At 47.3% G+C, this 12,562-nt stretch overlaps 1 protein-coding gene across 16 annotated transcripts in view; it reads left to right on the forward strand.

The window, feature by feature from the left end:
- The window catches only part of FNBP1 (formin binding protein 1), a 975,957-nt gene that overhangs the window by 750,743 nt on the left and 212,652 nt on the right, over positions 1 to 12,562 (forward strand). For 7 of the 16 annotated variants that reach the window (XM_085613976.1, XM_085613977.1, XM_085613978.1 and 4 more), the window contains exon 10: positions 10,479 to 10,655. The exons of 6 other annotated variants lie outside the window; for them this stretch is intronic. In XM_085613976.1, coding sequence (XP_085470102.1) covers positions 10,479 to 10,655 — 177 coding nt within the window. The remainder of the gene's footprint in view (positions 1 to 10,478; positions 10,656 to 12,562) is intronic. 3 more of the 16 variants (XM_085613980.1, XM_085613983.1, XM_085613985.1) reach the window with 1 other exon arrangement.

A 12,562-nucleotide genomic window follows, 5' to 3' on the forward strand; every position in this document is an offset into this window, starting at 1 on the left:
AACCTTGTACTGACTTATCTTATGGGTTCTCCTTTCGAGCCCTTGCATAAGTGTCCCTTGAGACTGTTGTCTTTTAAGACGGTTTTCCTCGTTGCTAACACCTCGGCAAGGAGGGTAAGTGAGCTTCAAGCTCTTAGTTCAAAACCCCCATTCTTGACTGTGCATGCTGAACGAATGGTTCTCCGGACCAGGGCTGCGTTTTTGCCTAAGGTGGTAACTCCCTTCCATCTGGGGCAGTCCATTACCCTTCCTACCTTTTATCCTCCCCCTCACCCTTCCAAGGAGGAGGAGAGACTTCACCGCTTGGACCCTAAGAGGGCGGTGAGCTTTTACCTGGACAGGACTAAGGACTACAGGATTGATGACCAGCTCTTTGTGGGCTTTGCTGGCTGCAGAAAGGGTCGTGCGGTGCACAAGCGCACCCTTTCAAGATGGATTGTGCTATGCATCAAGATCTGCTACTCCCTAGCTGGTAAGGAGCCTCCGGAGGGTTTAAGGGCTCATTCTACTAGAGCAAAGTCTTCTACTTCTGCTTTGTCTAGGGGTGTTCCTGTGGAGGACATTTGTAGGGCGGCAACTTGGGCCTCCCTTCACACCTTTGCAAAACATTATTGTTTAGACTCTGAGGTGAGGAGGGACGGACATTTTGCCCGTTCCGTCCTTCAGGATTTTCTGGTATAGGGGGATGGACACCCTCCTCCGGGAGTGGGGACTGCTGTGGAATCTATTCACAAGGTGAGGAATCCACTGGCAGATGTATCCATCAGAAGAACAAGTTACTTACCTTCGGTAACGCTTTTTCTGGTGGATACAGTATCTGCCTGTGGATTCCTCACTGACCCACCCGCCTCCCCGTTGTCCATCCTTCTTTACCAGTGACTCTATGACGGTAATTCTATTGATGATTTCAAATGTATTTATGACTGTCAAGGACATTGGGTTATTTCTAGTGCTTTGATGTTTCTTCTCCGCACTGTGTGTGTTGATATGCATATTGTGTACTGTGTATGCTGTTTATGTACATATTGCTGTCAGTCCGTCCGTGTGCCTCGAAGGCACGGAAAAAAGGGGCGGAACTGACGTCATCACGCCGAGGAGGTCTTCTTATGGAGCCGGTGACGTCAGTGGAGTCGCGAGCGGAGCCGTGCCTCTGTGACGTCATCTTCGACCCCATCGGCGTGGACTGCTACAAAAGTTTCCGAATGTTGCTGGCGCAGGGGATATTCACAAGGTGAGGAATCCACAGGCAGATACTGTATCCACCAGAAAAAGCGTTACCGAAGGTAAGTAACTTGTTCGTTTGGTCTCCTTTCTTTCACAGGAGGAGATGATGATGAAAAGAATCTCTCAGGAACAGTAAAACGATTAGGGAATTTATAGGACCATTCTGCCACAAGAAGAAAGGGTCCTGATCTAGGTGTCAATTGAATGTCTTGCCCTGGCCCTTAGAAATACCTCCTTGATGGGTTCTAGGACTCCTGCTTGTAATTTATTCTGCTAGTTCTCAAAACTGCTTGAAGATTGTACTCGAGGCATTGAAGGATCAATATGCAGTTGTATTGGCAATCAGTAAGATAGTTTGGTATGCATGGGAAATCCCGATGGGAATTACTCAATAGAATATGCTCCCTCGTCAGAGACTCACTTTGTGTTTCCAGAGTGTCTTGCCTGTGTCATTTTATTTCACCTAGAGAGATGTCTGAATGTATAAGAACTGAGACTTGCCCCTAACTAGTCTTCCTATTGTAGGAGAACCATATGGTGCAGGCACTGTCACTGGTGGCGGTTGCTGTAGAGTCATTACTTTCCACTGCGAGGCAGGAAGAGGGTCATCCTCTTGAAGTGCCAGAGTTTGATCACCTGGATAGGGGAGCAGCTCTGAATGCTCTGATCCTTGGTAGACCATCTGTTTCTTCCTACTCACCTCCGCGCTCTGAGACTTCTTTGGTCTGTGTGACTGTGCAGTTCTTGAGGTTGAGCAATGGCTCAACAGCAAAGGATACCTCACTACTGAGAATCTCAACATCAAAGGATACCTCACTACTGAGAGTCTCAGCAGCAAAGGATGCCTCACTACTGAGAGTCTCAGCAGCAAAGGATGGCTGACTACTGAGAGTTTCAGCGTCAAAGGATGCCTCGCTATTGAGATTCTCAGCAGCAAAGGATGCCTGACTGCTGAAAGTCTCAGCAGCAAAGGGTGCCTCACAACTGAGAGTCTAAGCAGCTAAGGGTGCCTCACTACTAAGAGTTTCAGCATCAAAGGATGCCTCACTACTGAGAGTCTCAGCAGCAAAGGATGCCTGACTACTGAAAGTCTCAGCAGCAATGGGTGCCTCACAACTGAGAGTCTCAGCAGCAAAGGGTGCCTCACTACTGAGAATCTTAAAAGCAAAGGATGCCTCCCTACGTAGTTTGAACAGCAAAAGGTGCCTCACTACTGAGAGTCCCAGCAGCAAAGAGTTTCTCAATACTGAGAGTCAGAGCAGCAAAGGGGCTCTCACTACTTAGAGTCTCAGCAGCAAAAGATGCCTCACTACTGAGTCTCAGCAGCAAAGGATGCCTCACTACTGAGAGTTTCAGCAGCAAATGATGCCTCTCTACTGAGAGTCTGAGCAGCGAAGGGTGCCTCACTACTGAGAGTCTCAGCAGCAGAGGGTGCCACACTACTGAGAGTCTCAACAGCAAAGGATGTCTCACTACTGAGAGTCTCGGCAGCAAAGGATGCCTCACTACTGAGAGTATCGGCAGCAAAGGATGCCTCACTGCTGAGAATCCCAACAGCAAAGGATGTCTCACTACTGAGAGTCTCAATAGTATAGGATACCTCACTACTGAAAGTCTTAGCAGCAAATGATGCCTCACTTCTGAGAGTCTCAGCAGCAAAGCATGCATCACTACTGAGAGTCTCAGCAGCAAAGGATGCCTTGCTACTGAGAGTCTCAGCAGCAAAGGGTGTCTCACTACTGAGAGCCTCAGCAGTAAAAGATGCCTCACTACCAAGAGTCTCAGCAGCAAAGGATGCCTCACTACTGAGAGTCTCAATAGCAAAGGATGCCTCCCTATTGAGTCTCAGCAGCAAAGGGTGCCTCGCTACTGAGTCTCAGCAGCAAAGGATGCTTCACTACTGAGAGTCTCAGCAGCAAAGGATGCTTCACTACTGAGAGTCTCAGCAGCAAAGGATGCTTCACTACTGAGAGTCTCAGCAGCAAAGGATGCTTCACTACTGAGAGTCTCAGCAGCAAAGGATGCTTCACTACTGAGAGTCTCAGCAGCAAAGTATATCTTGCTACTGAGAGTCTCGGCAGCAAAGGATGCTTCACTGAGAGTCTCAGCAGCAAAGGATTTCTCACTACTGAGAGTCTCAGCAGCAAAGGATTTCTCACTACTGAGAGTCTCAGCAGCAAAGGATGCTTCACTGCTGAGAGTCTCAATAGCAAAGGATGCCTCTCTACTGAGAGTCTCAGCAGCAAAGTCCAGGTCCGTGGTGGTTGGTGCCCCGATGATGAACAGGTATCTGGCACAGTTCTCATTATTGTATGTCTTGGCAGTGCTGCGTCACTGAGAAATCCTGCAGTGTGCCTTGCGTGTGTCCTGCAGTGTGTCCCACAAGTGCTGAAGTGAATGAATAATCCACCTGGTCCTTTTGCAAGGAATTGGAACAGGAAGTAGATGGTTTGTTTCTCTTCCCAGGAGCCCCAGAATCTCTGTCCTTCAGCCTTCTATAGGAGCTCTCTTGACACAGGTCACACCACCTTAGATCTGTGTTTGTCCTTCAAAGATTTCTGCCCAGTAGAGGATGGTTTACTTTAATCAGCAAAGGGTGATGCCCAACTGTTCAATGCTTTGTTCTTCTTTTTCAGAGTCATTTTAAGTGAGGTTTTTTGGTCAGATGTATTTTATATTAATTAATCCTCGATTGTGTTAAAGGGGAAAAACTGAAAAATGTTACTTTCTGTAGGTCATGTTTTGTTTAAGATAATTTTAAAACATGCAAATGTTAACTATGAACGTGTGTTCCGGGATCCCACACGGAGGCAGAGATATTCTAATGTTGAACATGCCCCATGATGAAAAGCACGCCTCTTACACACCTTCCATGTGAGCACATCTGGAGTCCACATTGAGTGCAGAATGCAGCTGTGTGTAGGGCGAGTGCGGCCAGGGTATATTATCTTTGCCTATAGAGAACTCCACTGAACTCCGTTGAACACAGTAGTTGCCTTTTATTCCCCATCACCTACAAATGCCTACAGACCATGTGTCCAGTACGAGCACCGGCTTTGATTCGCTACTTCATATGTTGGACGTGGTGACCGGAGGTTCTCTGTACTCCGTCCTATCCTGGGTATCAGGTGCCTAATGTGGTCTGCCTCTCTGGACCTCCTAGAAAGCAGGAAGTGTGTCTAAGTGACATCGTTTGAAGTGCCACGATTACCAATAGAGGAAGGTCCCAGGCACACCATGCTTGAATGTTTGTATTCTGTCTGCTTATGGCAGCTCCCACCTCTGAGCTAGAATGAACAGATCTGTGATTTCATATTATGTTGACATACTGTAACCTCCTGCATGCTGGAGCTGATCCACAATGTGACAGATGTTGGGGCCATGAATCAGACAGAACATGTGTGCATGTGTGCAACTGCACTCTATCCCTTCCTTTTGGTGACCTTGAATCCTATGACGTCTTTGGGTTTTGCATGGAGGCATCCTTTTTAAGAGCACTTTATAAGAAACCCCAGCAACGTCACCAGCGGGCATGGCTTTGTAGAAATGTATCCTCGCCTTCCGATTGATTATTGACAGCGGATCTGGGAATCACACACAAATTGCCAGCAATAGATAAAGCTCTTTTAGTACTTGCATACCTCTCTTGTCACAGTGCCGGCTTGTCTCAGCCTCGTAGGCATTTTGGGTAACAGTTTAGCAATGCATGCTCAGAAAGACCAGCTGTCCAGTGCTGCCTCTTTGGTAGATTCACATGCTCCTCGGATATGTTCCTTCACCAGGACTGCTTTCTGTCAGTAGCATGTGTAGACGGTAGAGTTTGTTTTCACCCACACTTAACACCTTCAGGCCTCTTGCTCCTTCCACGGGCACTGCCTGAGGTTCAGGAAGCCCTCCAACAGAGCTGTGCTCGTCTCATCAGGGACCGAAAGAGAATTCAGGTACCCTGGCTGTGCACATAGTTCACGAGGAGCAACGCATCACTGCCCTCTACTGGCGACAGGACAGTTTCCATTTTTACATGGAACCAATCATAGGATCTTGTCAAGGTGTTACATAGTGGCCAATATGGCTGGCATGTGTGCACTATGCACTCAGACTCTAAGTTCTCTGACAGCAGCATTTGATTTAAATTCAACCAGAGGAAGAGCCTGAACTTTACTGCACTTTGGATCCGAGCATGGATCAAAAACACCAAGGAAAGAAGATTCAACAAAAATATGTTTAGCTAAGATATTTCCAACCCCTCTGCCATCTCTGGGGAAGGATACTTTGGAACACCTTGGGACCAACTGAGCCCATGCGTTTAAAGAGTGTTGTCTTTTTTTTCTCCGTTTCACAATTCTCCTCAGAAAACTCCCCAACGCCAACTCCCATTGTCACTCCGCTTTGATAGTGAAATCTATTTTCCCATCCGCATCCGACACCACGCTACCATGACTCGCAATATAAACTCCAACATGGTTGTTGCTTATATTGACACTGGAGTCATTGACTCTAGTGCCATTGCCATCCATGGCAGCAATGTCCTCTAAATCCACGTTGTAATGCCCATCACAAATGAAGACGTCTGTATGGTACCTTGATATAGAGTTTGTTAGCGAGACGAATGCAGGGGGCAACTTTGAATGTGACATCTTCAGGGAATGGAGCTGAAGAAGAAGAGGTAAATAGAACAAGATCAGAAAGGAGAGAGAATAGAGAAGGAAAATTATTGGGTGAGGGGAATCCAACCTAGGTCTCAAATACAAAGAGTGATCAGTTGAAGATCAAGGTCAAGAAAAATTCATAAATGTAGAAAGAAAAACACTGTCTTAAAGCAAGGCAACTAGGCGTCTCTCAATAAGCGGATTAAATTGACTCCTTCTGATAGAGACCTCTAACTGCAGATTCCTAACCTTAGAATATTACCCAGGTCTCAGATTGGATCCAGAAAATCTTGGCCAGTAGCTCTGCGCGCCGGTAGGTAGGGTAGATTGGCTTGGCGTTAGATGTGATGTTGCAGTGCCCATATAACTGCCACCCCAGAGCGCTGTCATCAGTTCCTTTCTTTCCGCGCCAAGAGCGCTGATCCAGAGAGCTACTACATTCATTTTTTATACCACTTTTTTTATTTACTTTTCTGTTAACTCCTTTTTTAGCAATTTCTCCCAGTATGCTAGGGACATTTCCCATTCTAAAACAACTTGCTTTAAGGCTTGTGGGGAATGTCACAGACAGACATCTGTGTCTGATCCCCCCCCTTTGGCTGTCTCTGGTGCCTGGGGTCAGGGCACGACTCCAGGCCTGCGCAGAGTTCATATCGATTTAAGACCAAGGCAATTTGCAAGTGAGAGTTGAAGCTCCTGGTGGCGTGGCAGAAGGCGGCTCCGTGCCATTCTCCGTCCTGTGTCCATTCTCGCGGATGGTTGTGTAAGCACTCAAAAACGTCTTCCTCCAAGTCAGGTAAGTTGAAGCTCTAGAAAAAGAAGTCAAAGTATTTGGCTTAGCCATCTAAACGCCATGCTTGTAGGTCCTTTCCTGCACTCCTCCTTCACAGCCGGTGTCAGGCCCCCTCCGTGCTACCCCGAGTTCCACACCGCTGGAGCGACACCTGCCCAACTCAGAATTTTACAACGCCATGCACTCCATCTTTGGCACACCCACTCCTGCTGGTACACATTTAGGCGCCACTGAATTACGAGGTGTCCTGGCTGTATTACTGCCAGCCGGCCCACCCTGATGCCAGCTAGGCCCTCTGGATCCACCCCTGGATCCGTTCCAACACGGGTGCCGCCTTTAACCCATCAGAGTGCTGCTTGAAGATGGCCAGCCCATCCCTATACCTGATTCCAAGCCAATGTTGCTCAACATTGTTGCTGGCCCCATCCAGACCTTACCAACTCCGACTTCCTGCCTATTGATAACCTTTTCCTCCCTGCATGTAGAGATGTAGAGTAAGGGTTTGGTCTTGTGTAGGTCCAAGCTGAGAACTGGTATGAGGAGCTGGGTGATGCCAGTAGGCTGGACTCTTCCTCAGAATCTGACCTACTTTGCCACCGTGATGCTCCGAGCTAGAGAGGTCCATGACCTGCAGGTGCGGCAGTCCAGTCTAAACCAATGTCTTGGCTGTAGTGCTTAACCCAGGAGGGGGCTCGGCTGCACCCTTGCCCGAATTTTAATGAAGCTCTCACAAGCGTTCTCCTGGGGGCCTGGGCCAGATTTGCACAGGGGCTCCTGTGCACAGCTTGATTGCCTGACACCATCGTCGAGACCCAGCCTTCCTTTCCCACCATTCCTCCCCTGAGAGCCTGGTGGTGCAAGCTTCAACCTCCAAGGTCAATCGAAATGTGTTGCAGTTCATTCCAATGGACAGGGAATCTAAGAGGCTGGGCACCTTTTGGTAAGCACATCTTTCCTTTCACAAGCCTAGCCATGCAGCTGGTGAACACCGCCTGCCCTGTGGGCCATTAGTCCCAAGTGCTGTGGGACAGCTGCTTCCCATGCGTCCCAAGGAGGGCCAGCCATCCTCAACCAAGCCCCTGTAGATAGTCTGGATGCAGCAAAGTTCCCCATGAGATGCGGGCTAGACACAAGACATCCCCGTCCAGCGAGCCCACCCGCATTACCTGCTGTTCACGGTGGACCAGGAGCACTTTCAGTTTGCTGTGCTCCCTTTTGGCCTCACCAGTACCCCTCTGTGTTCACAAAAGTGATTGTGGTGGTTGCAGCTCATATTTGGAGGTCAGGGGTTCCAGTATTCTAGTCTTCCCCTACGTTGACGACTGGTTCTTAAAGGCAGGATCGCCCCAGCAGTCATTAACCACCTCCAGACTGTGGCAAATCTCCTGTCATCCTTGGGGTTCACTATCAACGTGCTGAAGACACACCTTACTCCTTAGACTTCATCAGAGCCATCCTGGACACTGTTTGGTTTTGTGCCTTTCCTCCTAGAGAAGGAGAGTCCTGGGCATTGAGTCTCTTATCTCGATATTTCTGCCTCTGTCCTGGTTTTCAGGGAGGCTGCCTCTGAGGCTGCTGGAACTGATGACTTAATGAATTCTGCTGTTCAAGAACGCCAGGTGTCATATGCCGTCCCTGCACTCGGATCTGAATTTTCGGTATACCCAACAGCAAGGGCAACTCTCTGACCACGTCCAGATTTTGTAAACAGTAGTGATTACTGGACTACGATCTGGTCTGCGGCAGACCCCTTTCCTTATCCCACCCAGAGTTTACAGTGGTGACTGATGCGTACCTTCTGAGTTGGGGCAGCCATCTGGGAGATGTGGAGATCAGAGGTCTTTGTTGGAAGCCTGGCTCCATTTCAACTTCTTGGGGCTTGGAGCCATCACTTGGGTTTGAAAGCCTCCCTTCCATCCATCAAATGAAGGCTGGTGAAGGTGCTTACCAACAAAACACCACCATGTGGTATTTCAACTAGCAGGGAGAAGTGAGGTCTTGGGCCGTGTGCCAGGAGGCACTATGCCTATCGAAATGGCTGGACCATCGAGGGATTTTCCTGGTGGTGAACCACCTGGCAGAATCTTTGAATGCCAGGGTGGATGAGCTCAGCCGTCAACACCTGGTGGATCGTGAGTGACAGTTGCACCTGGAGGCAGTGCAAGGTCTCTTCTGCCAATAGGGAGAGCCTTGGTGTGATTGATTAGCCACTGCCTAAAATGCACAATGTCAACTGTTCTGCATGTTGGGGTTTCCAAGATGTCTCTCGCTAGGCCATATATTCCATTTAGAATTAAATTCGGGACTCCTGTATGCCTTTCTGCCGATACCACTCCTGCCCTGAGCTCTCAAGAAAATCAGAATTGACTGGGCTCAAGTCATCCTCGTAGCTGCAGATTGGGAATGGAGAGTAAAGTATCCAGAACTCCTTAGCATGAACCCCGGTTCTCTGATTAGGCTACCCCTTTGGGAGGATTTCCTGTTGCAGCAGCAGGACAGGGTCCTGCACTCGAACTTGCGCACGCTCCACCTTCATGCATGGAGATTGAGCGGCAGCATTTGACAGTCTTCGATCTCCCTCCCGAGGTGTCTGATGTCATTTTGGCAGCCAGATATCCCTCTACCAAAACTGTAGACACCTGCCATTGGGATACATTTGCTATGCAGCCTTTTAATGCAATAGAATGACTACTGCACACATATATTGTCTTGAGTGATTTAGATCAGCCACCCAGTTTGTGGGTTGACGGTCTGCCAGAAAATTTCAGACGGTGGCAAAGTTGTTAATCTCTAAATGGCTAGTAGAAGGTAAAAATCCAATAGTGTGTGGACTGGGCGAAGTACAGCAAATTCAATGCAAGGTAAACCTTCAACATCTACACCTGTGTGTGAGGCATCTGTGAGGCAGCCGCAAGGAGGTCCTGAAAGTGCTCCTGGTCCACCGTGATCAGGAAGCATCATTGATTGGACATGGATGCAGTGGAGGATACGTAAGGTAGACAGGAAGTCCTCATGAACTTACCGTGTTGATTGGCCTTCTTATCACTTTACACTCAATTCAAATTCTACAGAACTCCATAAAAGCCCCAATGATTAAGACAAATGTGTCACTTCTTCTTCAGTATTGTTATCACATGTCCTTTGCGCCTACCTTTTCTCCCATATGATCCTTTGTTGGGTGCTCAGAATCTGACTAAAATCGGATGCTAGCTTGGAGCAGGCGGTCCACAGATGCCCAAGAAAGTGGGAGAAAACAAGCTCTACTGACAGCAGAAACACAGCCCTAGCAGTCTGTATTTTTTCCTGGAGGATTCCCACTCCGATATGAGCACCATATTGAAAAAGAATGTGATTGCCAACTTATATTTTTTTCAAAACAAAATGGAACATAAAGCAAAATGTTATTGGAATTCAGAATCATGCAAGTATAGAACAGTCGTAACTTTAATTTTGAGAATCTGGCTCCTTTTAAAAAATCACCAGTGAGTGACGATTTGCATGTGAAGCACGTGCTGTCAGACTATCACCTTTCTCTTGGTATAATTTTGAAAAAAGCGTGCATGGAAAGGACTCTGCATGCCTGTGTTCCATGGTCACCGCATTACTAACTACCCTTCCACTTCATCCTCATTCTTTTGTAGCACTGTAATAATACTTTTTTCTTCCAAACCATGGCTCGAGTTTTGATTAATCGTAATTTTTGTGTTTCACTGGTTTGGAATTAAATATTATTTGATCCTTATTTTGGTTTTGTGTTTTTTTTATCTTTTTGTTGGTTTATATTCTATCACTACTCCATCTCTTATACTTAGCTTATGTCCCTTCTAACATCCCCTCATCAGCCCCCTCCTCCTCCTCCTGCCTCCCCCTCTGCTGTTCCCAATGGCCCCCAGTCTCCCAAGCAGCAAAAGGAGCCCCTCTCCCACCGCTTCAACGACTTCATGACGTCCAAACCCAAAATCCACTGCTTCAGGAGCCTAAAGCGCGGGGTAAGTGCTGCTTTGGTTACCTCTCTCTCTCTCGCTGTCGCCCGCTTTTGGTTTCATGCTTCTGGTGCACTCTGTCTTTTGCTCAAGTTGTGTCCCATCAATGAATCCATCCTAGGTTGCTTCCATTGCTTTTCATACCGAGTGGCCATTCCTAGCTAAAAAGAAACACACCACGATGGTGTGTCCTGAGCGTGCACACAGAGCTTTACAAACGGTGTCCAGACAGACCCTCAGTAGACCAGTTTAGGAGAGGCTTTAATTGGCCATGATTGGTGACATCTTTCTTGTTTTGGGCATTTGGAGACTGCCTCCTGCCTGGTACACTCTCTCTCTCTCCGACTTCAAAAACCGTGGTGGAAAAATGTGTTATCCTGCTTTTCTTTGCCCCACATTAGTGGGCTTCTTGTTAGGAAGAAAAAGAGAGTATTAAAATAGACCTCACATGTGTTAATGTATTCACTGTTAATTAACAGCTAAGCCATGTGCGTGACGTACAAAGTGGGAGTGTGAAATTGTTCGTGTCATTTGCTGGTCTTGGTCATCTGCTGCCTAGGAGCACCCCTGCTTTCCTTCAGGGATGAGAACAAGCTGCACTGACACCAGAGGAGGTGTCTGAGATCAGCGGCAGGCAGTCTTCGGAACCACCATCACTATCCCATTGCAGATTTGTAAGGCGTGCTTCTTTAACTACGAAGGGAATGCAATATTACTTACATATTACCTTGACCACTCAGTATTGGTGTGGTGAGATTCAAAACAGAATGTGGCCTTTGGCTGCTGCTAAAGAGAATAGTTTTCATGAAAAGTAACATTTTTTCAAAGGGATATACCCACAGGTCTACGCATGAGTAACTCCAGGTGTGAAGGAAATGTATAACAGTAGAAACCCTTGTTTTTATTACACTATCAAATAAAGCTTTTTTTCTTGCAGAATTTGAGATGTTGATGTTTTCACCTTCCCTGAGCAAGAGAGACCATGGGTTGTTACTACATCCCCATCCAAGGTCATTACTATGCACTTGTGTCTCCTAAAGATATGGTGGCTTATAACTAAACACCATGTCTGCTGCACAGCATTATACCATGGCTTTTGTGTGAGTAACCTTCTCAGAAGAACACCAACTTGCTCAAGAGACTGAGGGCTAAACTTATGCCTCACACTCAGAGGGCTCAGTCATCTGAGGGGGGGGGGGCAATAAAGCTAGAAAGAGTAGTTATCTGTTCAGATCAATAACCTAAACATGTTCCAAAAAAGCTCTTAGCAGGAGTTTGAAAGAACATGAAATTTTTTCTTAGTGAATTTGCAGCCTCTTGACCATGGTAGACCACGTCCCCTCACCCAGTGGAGACCCCCTCATATCAGTCCTCGGGAAGGTATGCTGCATGCAGACGTGGGCTTAGTTTACTGATCCTGAAGGTCTGTAGGTGCTTTCTGTGTCATTCCTACTCAGTCCATCAGGCACTGCTCAACCTTGCTGCTGTTCGAGGGATTCTTATAGTGGCCACAACATGCTCTTTGTGCGTTTCAGGAATATGAGTACAAATAGATCTACAACACGAGATGCTCATCTCCAGTGTGTGCACAAACAACAGGAACTGTTCTTCGTTGGACACCTTCTGCACTTGCCCGTGAAAGGGCTTCGACCATTTGAGCCACATTCAGTGTATGTTCACATAGCAAGTAACTGCTCAGAGGTGCAGTGTTTCATAACTGGAGTGATCATGCCTTCTTTCCCAGAGGAAAGTTGTTTCACTTTCTTACTGTTAGTGTTTTTTAAAATGTCACCGGGTATGCCACAGCCACACCCGTTTCTGCTGAATCTTCAAACATAAGAGTATAACTCTTCATCCTCTGTGTGCCATGTACAGCATGAATGCACGACTTCAGTTTCACATGCCTTCGTAGT

This window comes from Triturus cristatus, chromosome 1_2 (genome assembly GCF_964204655.1).
Source record: "Triturus cristatus chromosome 1_2, aTriCri1.1, whole genome shotgun sequence".
Classification (NCBI taxonomy): Eukaryota; Metazoa; Chordata; class Amphibia; order Caudata; family Salamandridae; genus Triturus; species Triturus cristatus.